Source organism: Corythoichthys intestinalis, chromosome 10 (assembly GCF_030265065.1).
Source record: "Corythoichthys intestinalis isolate RoL2023-P3 chromosome 10, ASM3026506v1, whole genome shotgun sequence".
Classification (NCBI taxonomy): Eukaryota; Metazoa; Chordata; class Actinopteri; order Syngnathiformes; family Syngnathidae; genus Corythoichthys; species Corythoichthys intestinalis.
In genome coordinates this window covers 14,688,317-14,705,876 of record NC_080404.1, presented here as the reverse complement: position 1 = coordinate 14,705,876, position 17,560 = coordinate 14,688,317, and the positions used below count along the sequence as shown (strand labels likewise).

The 17,560-nt window shown below is 39.3% G+C and overlaps 1 protein-coding gene across 2 annotated transcripts; it reads left to right on the top strand.

The window, feature by feature from the left end:
- Positions 1-11: 11 nt before the first annotated feature.
- Positions 12-14,428, top strand: LOC130923392 (zinc finger CCCH domain-containing protein 6). 2 transcript variants are annotated; one of them, XM_057849069.1, is made up of 13 exons: positions 12-280; positions 376-486; positions 4,746-4,962; positions 5,034-5,156; positions 5,230-5,470; positions 5,557-5,699; positions 5,774-5,899; positions 7,891-8,005; positions 8,085-8,194; positions 8,279-8,505; positions 8,582-8,973; positions 9,059-9,244; positions 9,323-14,428. In XM_057849069.1, exons 2-13 carry the CDS (start codon positions 401-403, stop codon positions 10,747-10,749), a joined length of 3,393 nt encoding a protein of 1,130 aa, XP_057705052.1. In that variant the 5' UTR covers positions 12-280; positions 376-400; the 3' UTR covers positions 10,750-14,428. The 2 variants fall into 2 exon arrangements, with proteins under 2 accessions (XP_057705052.1, XP_057705053.1); XM_057849070.1 differs by lacking the exon at positions 376-486.
- Positions 14,429-17,560: the final 3,132 nt, after the last annotated feature.

Below are 17,560 nucleotides of genomic sequence, written 5' to 3'. Positions count from 1 at the left end.
GCGGACGAATACAGCGTTCGGGAATGTGTGCTGCGGTTCTCAGTAGCCATTTTGAGATGATATCGCTGTTGAGAAATCCCGTGAAGATGCTGAAATCAACGAACATGGTTACAACACAGATTGTTTCTCTCTCCGTTTGCTCTCTTCTTTCACCATGGCGGCTGTCAACCGACGGGACAATAGCAAAGCGGGGTATCGAGCTGTGCTCACAGAGTTAAAACGTCATTGGTATGAAAGAGGAGAGTGTCTGTACACTGTCTCTGTCGAGACATGAAACACCGTGAGTTTTTTTTCCTGCAGCCGAAAGTCTTCCAGCATCTGTCACAACACAGCGTCTCATTGACTGATTGAGTTAATTAATCTTGTACTGGACAGAGAAGTGAAGCAGATTTGATTTCCAATGGCCTCTGTGAGCCTCGTTTCCAGTCCCCCAGTCCCCGTTTTTGACAAAAATATGACAGACTCTGAGCTGGCAGGGGACGAAAGGTCGAGTAACAATCTTAATGTCATTTTTAACACAATCATCTGTGCGTTTTAGTGATGTGCCTCGACATGCTTGTTTTCTGTTGACCCCCCCATCATTTGCCAGTTTATACATTTCCTGATGCCCCCTTTTGCAATCCTTGCATGCCTTTTTGGTGCATTGAAGTGTCGCCTTAATTATTCTGCTTTCCTGTGTCTAATACTGTGGCATTCACTAGTATTTACATGCAATGGCAGACTTTATCATCTTCATCATCATGACCATGATCATTCTTGGTACTAGGACAAATTCCTGGCTGCATTGTTGCCATCTGCAAGCAGCAATGAGCTGACAACACGCCCATATTAGTAATGTGCTTCCTCTGCTGGCCGCTTGAGGTACTGCAGGGGAGCAATGTTCACTCAGGGTTAACATGATGGTGATGGTCCATGCATTGAGGAAACTGTTTTTCACAGACTATAGCTGTCTCCTGGCCCCTAACCCGAACAACTAGTATTTTTGCCTCACTAGAAACATACTTAGTTGTCCTTCTGGTGGGGTCTATGACCTTACTAGTACATAGGCTTTTAAGATGAGTATCAAAGAAATCCAACAAGCGCTCACAGATTAAATATAGATCTTTAAAAATTATAATAACGAGTTAACTGCATGCTAGATATTGGTATTCTATTGGTCTCATACTGCTTAAGTAGTTGCAGATGGTAACTAGTGCAGAGATTTCCATCACTACTAACAAAGCTGGCTTATTAGAAATGTCAAATTTCTTCCTGATGTGCATGAATGTCACGCAGTTGATGTTCTACTTGTTTGCCCCAGTCATTGTACTTGTGTGCATTTGTCTACTAGTAAGGACTCATAGGCATGTGCCAGTATGTTATTTTGACGGTATGATAACCTTAAAGATACCTGGTTTAAAACAAAACAAAAAAAAACTGGATTTTTATTTTTTAGAACATATTAGCAAAATGAAATAGTATACGATATTATTAAGTTAAAAATCTAAATAAAATTAAAATAAACGCAGTCTTTTAAGTGAGTTTAAACCCACGGCCACAGCTCAACATTATTACCATCAGAACAAAAATAATTGAATTATTTTCCATAAAAAGCACGTGTGTATGACTCGTACCATGCTTACATGATACACACACTCTCAACGCAGACAAATGCCAGAGAGGAAAAAAACCCACTGCATGTTTTACCACTGCTAGACACACTAAACACGCTGGAATTAACTCGTACCTGGTGGGAAACGTTCATGACAGTGTTTACTAACCTTTTTCATACCACGGTATACTTTGAAACCAGTAATCGGCACATGTCTAGTGAGGAGAGTTGATCACAGTCTGTATATCAAAGCTATTGAATAAAGATTTGGCTTCTGACACTGCTAAGTCACTGATGGTAAGGGCTGCATCTAAGGATTAATTTTATGATCGATTAATGGATGAATGTTATTTTTTGTTTTTTTGTTTCATTTTCTGCATTTTTTTCAATTAACTTCGAAATTTAGCTTAAGTTGTTTTAGGCATGTTGTAAGTAACAATGAAGACAAAATGGATGACTTTCATTCAAAAATAATAGTTTATTACAGCTTCCTAACTTAAAACAGCACAGTTGTAGACTACAGTTAAGTACATAAAACTTGTTTTTAATAAAGGTTCTGAGTATAAAACATACAAATAATTTTTCATTGCACAAATCACACCAAAGTCTTGTTCATTCAAATTTTGAAAAAATGCTGCTGATTGACATTTTTGTGTGGGCAAAGGGCTGATATAAATTGTGTCAATGAGTCATTTATTTTCTTTAAACAAACAAAAAACCAAATGAGGAGGTGGCAGATTGTAATGAATCAGTTATCCTTATCAAACAGTTTTTCATAAATACAATCAAAATCCAATTTCAAAGCACACTCTCTTGTATGACAATTTAAAGTTTGAATGTGAGTGTGTTGAAAGGAGACGCTAAGCTGTTATATGAATGGGTTTATGTGTGTGGTTTCTTTATAGAAAGGGATGAGACAACCTTACTATCTAACTCAAGTGCTAATATGCTTCTCCAAAACACAATAAAAAACGGACACTTAAGACACTAATTAGCATAATCGCTAACTAGCTTAGCACTCCGTTCTAAATAGTAACGTCTTATCAACAAAGAACACAATACAATTGGCTTCATTTACTCACCTCTGATGGAGGCACACTGGATATAACAACACAAAGGGAATCTAACGCTCGCGTAAGTACCGTATTGGCCCGAATATAAGACGACCCTGATTATAAGACGACCCCCTCTTTTTAAAGACTCAAGTTTGAAAAAAAGACTTTTTGAACACCAAATTAATTTTTATACAGAAAATAATTACAGTACATCTGAATCATGATTATAACAATATATTTGAGAGAAAAAGCATGTTATTTTGCCTCATTCAAATCTTAATATCTGAACATTTAAATATGTAAACTAAAGCGCAATCACATTCGTAAATGAATGGCTTCTGGTTTTTGAAATGTATATAAACCAATCTATTGTGATAAAACAACAAAATTGCAATAACTGCATTAACCATAAAAGTGAAGTCTAACTGGAACTGTAGTCTTGAAACAAATCTGAATCAGGAAAAACATTGCAATAGAATAATGCAAACTGGTTACACTTGAGAGTAGCTGAGATCTGTCATGACAGAACATTGCTAAAAGATATCTGGCGCCATCTAGCATCGTAAATGGGTATAATGTCTAGACCGCGAATTTAAGACGACCCCCACTTTTTCAGTCTTATTTCAATGCAAAAAACACCGTCTTATATTCGGACCAATACGATATAATTGATTTAGCAACTAAACCTGAGTATAGCAGTGAACACTCTCTCTAATTACTGGCGCACGCATGCAGCCTCACACACAAACAAGCACCCCAACGGGACTGCTCATAGCTGTCGGCAAAAATCAAATTCGTTGGCAACTAATTTATTATTCGATTTAATCGAATAGTTGTTGCAGCCATACTGATGGTGTAGTGCAGGGGTCAGCAACCCAAAATGTTGAAAGAACCTAATTGGGCCAAAAAAAGATAAAAACAAGTATGTCTGGAGACGCAAAAAAATGAAAGTCTTATGTAAGCCTTATAATGAAGGCAACGCATGCTGTATGTGTCTTTATTAGCCTACTGCATTATCAAAATTACAACTATGGCTACAAATTCATAATGAGCCTTCATGATTAAATATGTATTTTCCCCGCATAAATCCTATAATGACACATTACGTGACTATGTTGTACGATGCTGCCTAATTCATTACATTGTAATGAAGTTTAACTTCATTACAATGTAATGAATTAGAATCATGTTTGTCCTCCTGCAGAAACCATATTAAAATAAAACGAAACATTTATTTCCAGGGAGCCACTAGGGCAGCGCTAAAGAGCAGCATGCGGCCCTAGAGATGCGGGTTGCTGACCCCTGGTGTAGTGGTACATTCGTCTGATTTCGATACAGACGGTGAGATCGATCCCTACTCACTGGCGTAGTGATAGTGCGTGCCAATGGTTGTTCGTCTCTGTGTGTACCCTATGACAGACTGGCAACCAGTTTAGGGTATAGTCCAGCCTTTCGCCCAAAGTCTTAACAACAGTAATTGAAACAAGTATTTGGAATTGTACATTTTAGTTTGGTAAGAAAATGTACTTAATTTAGTTTTGACATTAATTAGAAAATAACATATTAATGTAATTATTATTGTGCTTTTGAAAGAACAATGCTAAATAATTCAAAAAATGTTGCCATTAAACTATCAATACTTTGATCTTAAATAGCTCATTCATTTAATTTTGCTCTCAATTCATATATGGAGAAACCAATGATGTTTTTAGATTATTCCGATGTGTCCTGCAGCTTTCTCCCAGACACCAAATTGTACATGTTGTGCGATTGTTAACATGAATCGTTGTTCAAATGTGCCCTGTTGCTGGCAACTAATTTGGAGTGTGCGCCTCTCAACCAAAGTCAATTTTAAAAAATGTAGGCCAGCAAAAAACTTTTTTAGATTTGTGTACATTTTCTTTTTCAATGTATACTTTTCTGTAAGACTGATAAGTAAATGCAACAAATTCCTTTTTTGCTTTGAACCTCATTAAAGGTTTTTAAAATCATGATTTGTTTTAAATAAATTATGAAACAAATATGTGTTGGAAAAGTTAAAAACTACAAGGACTTTGATTTTGTGTGTGTGTGTGTGTAAATGGTTAAAACCATTTCAGAGAGGATGGGGAGTTGGAAGATGGAGAAATTGACGATGAGGGAATAGGGATAGAGGAAGAAAACAAGGAGGCTCCAGAGGTGTTTGAAAACGAAGAAAAGCAAAAGGAGAAGGAACGGGACAAAGAAAAGGAAAAGTCACACCGGCACTCAAGGAAACGCTACAAAAAGACCAAGGAGAAGAGAAGGTCGAAAAGGAGGAGACGGGACAGACAAAAAGTGAGATACTTAATCTTAAAATGTTGGATTTGTACCATTATTTTATTTGCTGTTTTTGTCCATCTCCTCAGCATCACTCTTCTTCAAGTAGCTCCAGTTCTGACAGCTATGACTCAGATTATGACCGTCCAGGGAGACCCAAAAACAGGCCCAGTCATGGATCTGGACGCGATTGTGACGTTCAGAATGTTCAGGTGTGTCTATACACCCTACCTTAAATTCATGCAGACAGTTAATGATGACCAATTATCACTCTTGATTTTCCAGCATGGAAGAGACCAGAAAGGGTCGCGCGGTAGCTTGCAGAAGTCACCGCCTCACAAAAACTCAAATTTCGACAAATATAGTGATTACAGCGATGACAACTACGACTACGAAGATGAGGAGGATCCCTATGATGGGGAATCCGAGTACATGCAGTCTAAAGATTCAACATCTGGCCCGGGAAAAGGCCGCTATCCGAAGGAGCAGATGGGGAGGAGGGGGAACATGAGGGGCCTGAAACAATGTAAGGACATATTTAGTAAATATTTTTCATCTCAAACAAGTTGGCATGTTAGCAATAATACGTGTGGATTTTATTTTTTTCTGCAGTTGGGCAAAGAGGAAGAGGCAGAGGAATTGGATCTGGCAGAGGACGAGGGTCGCTTAACAAAAAGATTAAGGGGGGGAAACCCTGGATGGGACGTGGGGGACGTGGCAGAGGGGTTGACCAGGACATGGAAGACATAGCTCCTGTATGTCCAGGACAAAATCAGTTTTTGCAACAAGTTGTTGTTGGGTGCTAAAATTTTTATCTTTTATTTAACAGGAAGTCAAAAATTCTGGTTTTCAGAAGAAGAGACTCGTTATGAGCAAAGAATTCATCAGTCAACACACGGTGGAACACAATGGAAGATACATTTGCAAGTATTTCCTGGAGGGTCGCTGCATCAAGGTTCATTAACTACTATCTACCTTAATAAGCATGGCGTGAAAAAGTTTGTGATTACCTATTGATTACACAAATGTTTATTTTTTTTTTGACACCAGCAAAAAATTGGCAAATGCAAAACCGTATTGGCCCAAATATAAGACTTTTTTTTTGCATTGAAATAACACTGAAAAAGAGGGGGTTGTCTTATATTCGCGGTCTAGACATTATACCCATTCACGACGCTAGATGCCGCCAGATATCATTGAAGCGATGTTCTGTCATGACAGATCTCAGCTACTCTCCCCATTCACGACGCTTGATGGCGCCAGATACCATTGAAGCGATGTTCTGTCATGACAGATCTCAGTTACTCTCCCCATTCACGACGCTAGATGGCGCCAGATATCATTGAAGCGATGTTCTGTCATGACAGATATCAGCTACTCTTTTTAGTTTAACCAGTTTTCATTATTTTATTGCAATGTTTTTCCTTATTCAGATTTGTTTCAAGACTACAGTTACAGTTAGACTTCACTTTGATGGTTAATGCAGTGATTGCAATTTTGTTGTTTTGTCACAATAGATTGGTTTGTTTACATTTCATAAACCAGAAGCCATACATTTACGAATGTGATTGCACTTTAGTTTACATATTTAAATGTTCAGATATTAAGATTTGAATGAGGCAAAATAACATGCCTTTTCTCTCAAATATATTGTTATAATCATGATTCAGATGTACTGTAATTATTTTCTGTATAAAAATTAATTTGGTGCTCAAAAAGTCTTTTTTTCAAACTTGAGTCTTGAAAAAGAGGGGGTCGTCTTATAATCAGGGTCGTCTTATATTCGGGCCAATACGGGACTTACGCGAGCGTTAGATTCCCTTCGTGTTTTTCTCTCAAATATATTGGCAAGGCAAGGCAAATTTATTTATATAGCACAATTCAACACAAGGCAATTCAAAGTGCTTTACATCACATGAAGATCATAAAAATCACATTTAAATCAACACAACGTAGAAACGAAGACAAAAGATCGCATTTAATCACAGAATAAAAATAAATAAATAAAATAAAAATAAAATAATATTGTTATAATCATTTGTATTGGATGTACTGTAATTATTTTCTGTATAAAAATGAATTTGGTGTTCAAAAAGTCTTTTTTCAAACTTGAGTCTTGAAAAAGAGGGGGTCGTCTTATAATCAGGGCCGTCTTATATTTGGGCCAATATGGTATGCGGGAGTTCACTGTATACATGTTAGTGCTGCCGCTATCGATTATTTTAGTAGTTGATTAATCTGTCAACTGGTTAGTTCGAATAATGGAGGATTCGGATTAGGAACATTTAATGCTTTGCAGAAAAGATTTTAGGACATGTGAAGTAAAGGCTTGCTAAGATTGCACTTTCAAAAAAACATTAAATGCCAACGTAAAAAAATCCCGAGTTTTTCTTCACACTATGCAGATGTGCACTTTGATTTAAAAATAAGTTAAAATACTTGAGCTTAGCCTCAAACGTTATTTAAAAATAAACAAATGAGGATCTAAACACAGCAAATGAAAAATTTGGTTACTTGCATAGCAAAAGTCCGCTAGCTTAAATGCTATACAATGCTAACTTTTTTCACAGTACATTTAAGAAATCGTTCAATCACATATTCCCACTAAAACAGCTAAATATACCTATAAACAATTACGAATCCACAAAAAAACATATTAGCTTATGCTGCTCTTAACAGTGATCAGCTGGATTCAGCCATGTTAAATGAGTTATTTAATATTCATTGTTGCCACAAGAAGGCAGTGTATCCCCCAAAATCCATTAAACTAAATGCAAACACTTTCAAAACAAACCATTACAACACCACTCCATGAAAAGAATACTTGAAGCAGCAAAATTTGATTCAAGGCTTTTTTCTAATCACATTACTCGAGTTATCATTGCAGCACGTCTACATGTTCAATAAAATACACCAACATGAAAAACTGAGTGTTGCTTTCTGCAGGGAGAGCAGTGTAAATTTGAACATGAACTGGTCATCCCGGATAAGAAGAAAGAACTTTGTAAATTCTATCTCCAGGGATATTGCAGCAAAGGAGACCATTGCATTTACATGCACAATATCCTTCACTCATGATCATGCATGACCATGTAAAACAAAGTGTCTATTCTGTGAGGCTCCTTAATTAGTGTTTGAACGTGAATATCCTTGCAAGTTCTTTCATACTGGAGCCAAGTGCTATCAAGGGGAGAACTGCAAATTTTCCCATGATGATCTCACTGATGTGACAAAAGAGTTGCTCAATAAGGTGAGACAAATTCAAGGCGTATGAGAGGCGCTACATATTAGAATCTAAAACTATAAGAGCTTCTTCTCTTGGGTACATGATAAGATCATTAATACTGAGGAGGAGAACGCCCGTGAGGATGAGTTGGAGCTGGAGGACTTGAGAAAACAAGGCATCGCCCCACTTCCAAAGCCGCCTCCAGGTGTGGGCCTGCTCCCCACGCCGGGTCACAGCAGCCCAACAGATGATTCTTCTCAGGCAGGGAAGATTCCTTCCATCTTTGAAATAAGTGTTCAACCGACTGTTGACCTAGCTCATAAGATTGGTTTAAAGTAAGTCAAATCACAAGCATGTATACTATTCTTTCAGTGAGCCTAAGATTAATTCTGCATTCTATTTTTATACGAGTGAGTCCAACTGCCCCGATCCCAATGAAGACACTGACCAGTTTAGTGGAAGACCGGAGGAAACACAGAGTGGAGCTTTGGTGTCTCCAGGCTCTGATACTACCACAATCCCTTCCTTGGGGCCACCAGGCACCGTTGGCTACCCAACTGGACCACCCATGAGTGCCCAGAGTCCTCCTGGACAGCAGATGCCACATGGATACCCAATGCAGCAGCCAATCCCATCTGGTCAGACACCAGTGTTTCATGGAAATACCAACTGTCAGAGGCCTCCATTCCCTGCAGTACCTGAACTTCAGATGTTGCAGAGCCTCTTCCCTTTTCCACCAGTGGCCCAGAACCCACTAGAGCTTCTCAACAACTTGCTGCAAAAACAGTCTGTGAGCCATCAAGGTTTGTGTCATGTTAAAACCAGGATCACAATATGAATCTTGAGTTACCTAAATTAAAATGGATATTTGTTTTTGTTTTGTGTTAGTGGAACCCGGAATAAACCAGATCCAGAACCTCCAGCAGCAGATTCCAGATGTCCAGTTACAGTCTTTACCTTCAGCAGTGCAGAAAGCCATTATTCTACACCTGACCCAGCAACAGGCAGCGTCAAAGCCATGTGAGAGCAATCCGCAGGGAGCAGAGAGTCAAGATGATAGGAATACAAACAGAGGCAAGTCCCTATTCGGGTCCTCAAGTTTTTCCATCAAAAGCATGGCGATCAGGCAACTCATTTTATCTTTTCCTTCAGACGAAATAACAAACTGGTACTCCAGTGACGAAGAGGGCGGGAGCAGTGTCACGTCAATCCTAAAATCTCTCAAGAGGCAGACTGAGATGCAGCAGTCCAAGACCACAACACCAGTCACTACAGCACCTCTGGGTGACCCTCGACTTGTCAAGGAGCGAACTCAACCAAGTGACCCACGTGTGAAGGCAGATCCCCGGCAGAGACCTCCAGATATGAAAAAGGAGTCTGATGCAGGTATGGATCCACGACTATCCAGGGACCCTAGGAAACCGAGACATGTCGAGTCGAGTTCCTACCGCCAGCAAAACCAGTCAACTGGCCAAAAAAAGCTCACTGGAGATGAGGATGAGGAAGGGGAGAGGGAACTCCGTGACAGAGCAGTCCTTATCCCATTGGAGGCCAGTCCGGGTGTGATGCTGCGAGACCCCCGCTGCCAACTGAAGCAGTTTAGCCATATTCGCGTGGATATTTTGCTTCAACGCCCGGCTTTCGCTTTAACAGTAGTTTGGGCCCCTGAAGACTTAATCCCATCTCCGATACCAAAACAGGAGCACTCCATCAATTTACCACTGCCACCTCTGATCGCTGACGCTCAGATGAACAGAACAAGTGTTTCGGACCACTCCCTTCCGACAAGCCCTACGCTGACTGACCCCAGATTGGCGGCGGCTCGTTTAAAGGAACGTTTTGCTCGTTTGCCTTCTGGATCCTCAATGGATAGACCTGTAGATCCACGTCAGATAAAGAATTTAGACCCCAGACTCAAACGTACAGGAAGTCTGGATTCCAAGCTGCCGGGTCAGAAGGAAGCCCCTGCAGAGGAAGTTTTGGAACCTGAGTTGCAAAAGACCAACATTAGCTCCTCTCTTTCTGAGAGACTGCCGCCCTATGCGCCACGGTTAGCTTCCTCAGGGGGAGTCCTGGAAAGTCCCACGAGAATCCTAGGAGGGATCAGTCTGTATGACCCCCGCAATCAGACTGAGCCATTTCAAAAGGATCAAGTAGACCCTCCTAGAAGAGCGGGTATTCTCAAACATCCAGTGAAGAAAGACACTCCTCCAACACAACCTGCCTCCCCGAGTCATGTCTCGCAGGATGAGACAAAAAACACGGAAGCTGCCTCTAATCACAATCAGACCGTGCGTGACTCCTCACCTCCACCCCACCAAGACTGCATCAGCACCCCTCACGCAGTACATAATTTGCCGGTTCAAGCGGTGGCAGGCCTGATCAGACCTCAGTATGCTGAGGGCAGGCAGGCCAAACTGGTAGGACCAGGTTCAGCAGAGGTTGCCGAGGAACAGAAGGAGCAAAAAGAAGTTCTGGTTGATGAACCCAAGCAGATGAGGGAGGAAGAGCTGGAAGACAGGACTCTCAAAGAGGTCTTCAAAACCTTTGACCCCACAGCGTCTCCTTTCTCCCAGTAAAGCATTGAATTTTTATATGAAATACACATGTCAATTGTTATTTAGCTATGACTCTATTTATGTACTTTCACTTTATACATACTGTATGTGGGTGGTTTAGGAGTGAGCATGTTAATGATATTTAGTAATTTAGCTAGGTTATTGATTTGTCAAAAAGTTAATGAAAGTTACAAATGTAACTACGGTTCTATGACTCCTGTATGACCACCAGCTCTGTGGTTGTCAGCAGGGATGTAATAGAACTAGCTGTAATAGACAAAACTCAGATTCTTGTCTTTAGTGCATTTACCTACAATATATTTCAACCTGCAATGTGAGATGGTCCTTTTACTACATTCAGTGTCTCAATTTAAATGTACGCACAATTGATAGTTCTGTTAATATAGTCTACATGCCTTCAGTTTGTAACGCCCATTAGCATTTCACAAAATACACATTTTCTAGTGACAAGCTTCTAAGTAACTCAATATGATAGGATAATCATCCTTTCTAAAAAAAAAAAAAAATGGAGTATCTTTCCGTCGTTCAAATTAATATACAGGTAGTCCTCAAGATACGAACGAGTTCCGTTTCTATGCTGGCGACGTAACAAATTTCTGAATAAATTGGAATTAACCATTTAAGTACACCTAAACCTCAAAATAACTATCCAAAAAGTCCAAGGTATTGTATTTTTGTTTAATGATGGAGAATACACTGTCCTCTGGTAGCAGCGGTGTGTCTGGCTGGACTGTCGCCTTGTATGACTAAGAAGCAGACTCAGGCGTCTGACATGGATAAAGGATAGCTGCATTCTGGTTTGGCCCACATAAAGCTGTAAGTTGTTTCAGCTAATATATGTTTGTGTATGTATTTGTAATTAAGTTTACAGCTACATTCTGTGAAGTTGTGTGTGAGCAATTTGCTATAAGAATTGTAAATACGTTAGCATTCGTAGCATTTAAGCTAGTAGACTTTTGTTAGGCAAATAAGGCTAATTTAATCTACTAAATATACATATTGATCAGACTATATGGACGTTTGAACACCAATTATTTTGTGTCAAATGTTGTTAAAATGCATGTCGTTCTGAACATAGGTTTACATGTGTTTTACAGCTTTACAAATTGTCAAAAGTGAAGTAAAAAGCATAATTGCCTTGTTTGCTGTCTGTAAAGCTGAACAACTTCCCGTTTGGTGAGGACAGAACACGTAATTAATAAAGTAAAAAATAAGATACTGTGAGGTACAATAAAGTACTGTTTTTGTGACTTACAAAAAAAAAAAAAAACGAAGGGAGACGAAATTGCGGTCAAGCCTCTGGTGTCGTAAAGTCGAAAGCGCGTATGTCGAGTATGTCGTAACCTGGGGACTACCTGTCTAATTGTGAAAATAGCTTTCAGCTGCCAAAAAAAACAAATGTCAAAAGAGATTTAAATATTTATTAAATGGGAAACGATTCAATTTTTAACAAGCAAATAAGGTTCTTTAATGTGCATTGATCAGATTTCAGCGTTCCTTTTTTTTTTTAACTGAACTACTAAATTTATTGAGATGCACTTGAATTAACACTTGTTTTAAATGTTTTTATACCAAACGTTTTGCCTCAAAATGAGTTTGTATTTGAAATTAAAGCCATATTGGATTTTTTTTTTTTTTTTTTTTTTTTTGTATTTTCACATTTTAAATAACATTTTCATAGTTTAGTAGAAGTATTGGTGAATGTCCTTTGTTCTCATCAGCTTTTGAACGCGGTGTATTGTACATATCTTAACATGAATTAAATATCTGCACCACAACCTGATGTAAAACAGTACTGAGTTGGAATGTACAGTATTTTACTTCAGCTGTGTGACAGACGGTTATGTGAACCACTACTTTAATTGCAACATTAAATATTATCGGTCAATATTTGTGATTCTCTTTCAGTTATCATGTGGTTTACAGTATATACACTGCTCAAAAAATAACGGAAACACTAACACATTTGTAGATATGAATGAATGATATATTTTTATGAAATACCGTATTGGCCCGAATATAAGACGGTGTTTTTTGCATTGAAATAAGACTGAAAATGAGGGGGTAGTCTTATATTCGCGGTCTAGACATTATACCCATTCACGACGCTAGATAGCGCCAGATATCATTGAAGCCATGTTCTGTCATGACAGATCTCAGCTTCTCTCAAGTTTAACCAGTTTGCAATTTTTTATTGCAATGTTTTTCGTTATTCAGATTTGTTTCAAGACTGCAGTTAGATTTCACTTTGATGGTTAATGCAGTTATTGCAATTTTGTTGTTTTATCACAATAGATTGGCTTCTGGTTTTTGAAATGTAAATAAACCATTCATTTACGAATGTGATTGCACTTTAGTTTACATATTTAAATCTTCAGATATTAAAATTTGAATGAGGCAAAATAACAAGCTTTTTCTCTCAAATATATTGTTATAATCAATTGTTTCGGATGTACTGTAATTATTTTCTCTATAAAAATTAATTTGGTGTTCAAAAAGTCTTTTTTTCAAGCTTGTGTCTTGAAAAAGAGGGGGTCATCTTATAATCAGGGCCGTCTTATATCCGGGCCAATACTGTACTTCGTTCTTTTCAAAGTTGAATGTGCTGACAACAAAATCACACAAAAATTATCAATGTAGATCAAATGTATCAACCCATGGAGGTCTGGATTTGAAGGTGGACTCGAAAGTGGAAAAACACACTACAGGCTGATGTAACTTTGATGTTATGTCCTTTAAACAATTAAAAACGAGGCTCAGTATTGTCTGTGGCCTCCCTACAACGCCTGGGCATGCTCCTGATGAGGTGGCTGATGTTCTCCGGAGGGATTTCCTCACAGATCTGAACCAGGGCATCACTTAGCTCCTGGACAGTCTGAGGAGCAACCTGGCTCTGCCAGATGCACCTACACATAATGTCCCAAAGGTGTTCTATTGGATTTAGGTAAGGCGTGGGGCCAGTCAATGTTATCAATTACTTCTACCTTCAGAAACTGCTTGCAACTACAGCCACATGAGGTTGAGCATTGTCATGGACCAGGAGGAACCCAGGTCACACTGCACAAGCGTAGCTTATGACAATAGGTCCAAGGATTTCATCCCGATACCTAATACCAGTCAGGGTGTCATTATCTAATCTGTAGAAGTCTGTGTGTTCTTCCGGGGATATGCCTCCCCTGACCATCACTGACGGACTACCACACCAGTCATGCTGAATGATGTTGCACCCAGCACAACGTTCTCCACGGCATCTCCGGACCCTTTCACGTCTTTTACATGTGCTCAGGTTGAACCTGCTTTCAACGGTGAAGAGCACAGAGCCAGTGGCATAGTTGCATATTCTGGTGGTTAGTGGCAAATGGTAATCGATCTCTACGGTGATTGGCAGTTAGCATGGGGCTCACTACAGGATCTCAGGCCCTCAGACCATCCACATCGAGTCCGTTTCTGATTGTTTGGTCACAACAAACATTCACACCAGTAACCTGCTGGAGGTCATTTTGTTGGGCTCTGGCAGTGTGCATCCTGTTCCTCCTTGAACAAAAGAATGTATACCAATCCTGGTGAGGGTTTAAGGACCTTCTATGCCCCTGTCCAGCCCTCCTGGAGTAACTACCTGTCTCCTGGAATCTCCTACAGGCCCCCAGTTTGCTCCTCAGAATGTCCAGGAGCTCAGTGATGCCCTGGTCCAGATCTGGGAGGAGATCCCTCGGGAAAACATCCGCCACCTCATCAGGAGCATGACCAGTCATTGTAGGGAGGTCATACAGGCTTGCGGAGGCCACACACACTACTGGGCCTCATTTGAACTTGTTTAAAGGACATTACATCACAGTTGAATTAGCCTGTAGTATGTTTTTCCACTTTAATTTTGAGTATAAATCCTAATCTGGACCTCCATGGGATGATACATGATTTTCATGGATACTTTTTGTGTGAATTTGTTGTCAGCACATTCAAATATGGAAAGAACAAAGTTTTTAATACAAATATTTCATTCATTCAGATCTACAACGTGGTACGTTAGTGTTGCCTTTATTTTTTTGAGCAGTGTATACAGTATATGTATATGGCGGAAAACACAGACAAGGCTGAAAAAGCAGTTTCTGCTCTTGTACCCCTCTTTGAAATAAACTGCTATATTTTAAGCCAAAACAACTGTTGTGTTTAATAGGACAATATGTCTATATGCTGCCATAGCAGATTCATGGCGCATGAAGTCCCTGTATTGTTTTTTATCTGTCCGTGTTACCCTGGAAACCCCCATTTACAGACGTCGCGCAACCGCTTTGGTTTCAACTAAGCTGGAAAAAAAGGTAAGTAATCGTATTTATTATTCGAAATGTCTGTCATTTTTAGCTTAGAATCATTAATTGATGTCTAATATTCCGTAAAAAAAAAAAAAAAAAAAAAGACTAAAAAAATTTTCACTCGCATATTTTAAACTTTTAAACAAATTACGTCACAATGAAAAAATATGCGTCTGTAAAAAAGTCATCGGATGTCTACCTCATAATTATCGCTTAATTGTATTTCTTTCGTTACTGGTGCATTTTCCCCAATATTTTAGATGATACATAATCGATCCAAACAAAGAAAAATCGGGGAAAAAAAAAACATTTAAAAGGGTAAATATATGAAAATGAACAGCTCGACCACTCCTTGATGTCTGCGATTTCTGCATCGCGACCCTTGTACATTTAAAAGGGTAAATATATGAAAATGAACAGCTCGACCACTACTTGATGTCTGCGATTTCTGCATCGCGACCCTTGTTATATGACCAAGTTTCACCCATAAAATCCCCCCAAAATCCAGCTGTGGCCATTCACATCTGTGTCTTGACACTCGATGATACATGCTACATGGAGTTTTTGGATCGAAACAAGGTAAGTGCATGATAATATCTCATTAAAATCATGGCTTCTTTAATTATGCTCTCGCGTGCTCTCACCTCCAGTTAGGGTTTTGCTGTTTAAATTTTTTTTTTTTTTTTTTAAGTCCCTCCTGTTCAAAAATTTTCTTCCCCCAGAAAATTGAGATGTTAAGCTTTCCAATGATGTATCACACATGCAAAGAGGACAATTTTGAAATTTGGCCAAATTGGGGTCTCAGAGCGGAACTTCAAGTAGCTACAAAATATATTTAATAGTTAAACAAAGTATATAGCAATGCAGTTTTACAGTATAGTTCTACAAAATGTAAGAAATCACACACACAAAAAAAAACATGTCAAAGTAAAGTATCTGCTTATTGCAAAAATTGTGGGACAGCTCTATTGTGACCTTTCCTTTGACATGTCAAGTTGGAGCCATCTTGTACTGGCGATGCAAGACTCGGTGCAATGGAGTGCGATGAAATCTTCCTCAAACCCAGATCATCTGTTTTGGGGTTGGAGGTCTGCTGGGCTCGGTGCATCTCCAAGTTCCTTTTCCACTGGAAACACAACGCGGTAGCTTCGGCTTCATCTGAGTTCGGCTCAGGCTGTTTTAAACCCTCAAACGGAGAAATTGCATATAGTTAAAGATCTCTAATCTCATTCAATACAACAAATGCATGTCTGTCCTACTTACTGTGATGCAGGCAGTCTCTGCAGCATGGACCCCCTTAAGGACTGTGTGGAGTAGATTTTGTGTGTTCTTCACCACAATCTCATCAGACGATTTGCAGCCAGGTGTTACAGAATTGACACTAAAGTATGTATAAAATTATCTCATTACACTTCTTTTCATGCTTAAATTTTGTTTTTCAGCATGTGTTTGCCTTTTCTGACCTGGAAAGGATGCTGAGCTGGTTGGTGATAGTGAGAATCTGCTCCACAATGCGGGCGAGTTCCAGACCACATTGTGCATCCAGGCAATGGTTGGCTATAACTTGAATAAAGTTTGTCACCGACTGGCAGTTTGACATCACATCTTTGACGGCACTCACAAACGCTTCTTTGTTCTAACAAATGACAAAAAACTCAAAGATAATGTAACACAAGATAGTATTTAATTTTTTTTAAGTCATATAATGTTCCCTCTAGAGGTCCTTAATCCTTACCAATAACGGGCCTCTGTTTCTCAGGTACTGTGTCATCTGACACAGTGTCTCTGCCATCTTTTTGGTCTCCTGGACTATCTTGTTGTCTTCAGGATCCCAGCTGGCACTTTCTTGCTTCAGATATAAGGACGTGAAGGTCAGTGAAGATGCTTCTTTGAAACTAAAAACACCCTGCACAGAAATTATATAGACAAAAAAAACTTGCACAACTCATATTTTTACAGCCATCTTAGGCGTCATTAGCACTAGGATGTTAGCTCAACCTAGGTTCCCACCCAATCCAGGACTGTTGGCAACCCTAGCTCAGCCATCCCATGGCAAAAATTTGCTACTCATCTGTTGCTTAACCTCGTCTCGTGAGACAAATCTGATCATCTCAAATTTGTCTCATTCTCTGCTTAATTGTTTCTGAGTTTGTGCTCCTAAGGGTACCCTTAGAAGCAAGTGATGAGTCAAAATGAGCAAAGACATCATTGAGACAAAGAAGATTGATTTGAGAAAACCACGTTTGAGCAATATTTGAGAAGAGAAATTCTCTTAATTAAAAATGCTTGCACAGCACCTTTCAGGCACTCAAAGCACTTTGACACTACTGTATATCCTCATCGACCTGCTGGTGACACAACAACAACGTGAGGTTCAATGTCTTGCTCAAGGATACTTAGATGAATTCATCTGGACAGAGCGTTGAACTCACAACCTCTGGGTTGGGAAATGACTTCTCTACCACTGAGCCACGTACGAGCTCAGATGTACTGTGCTCAAT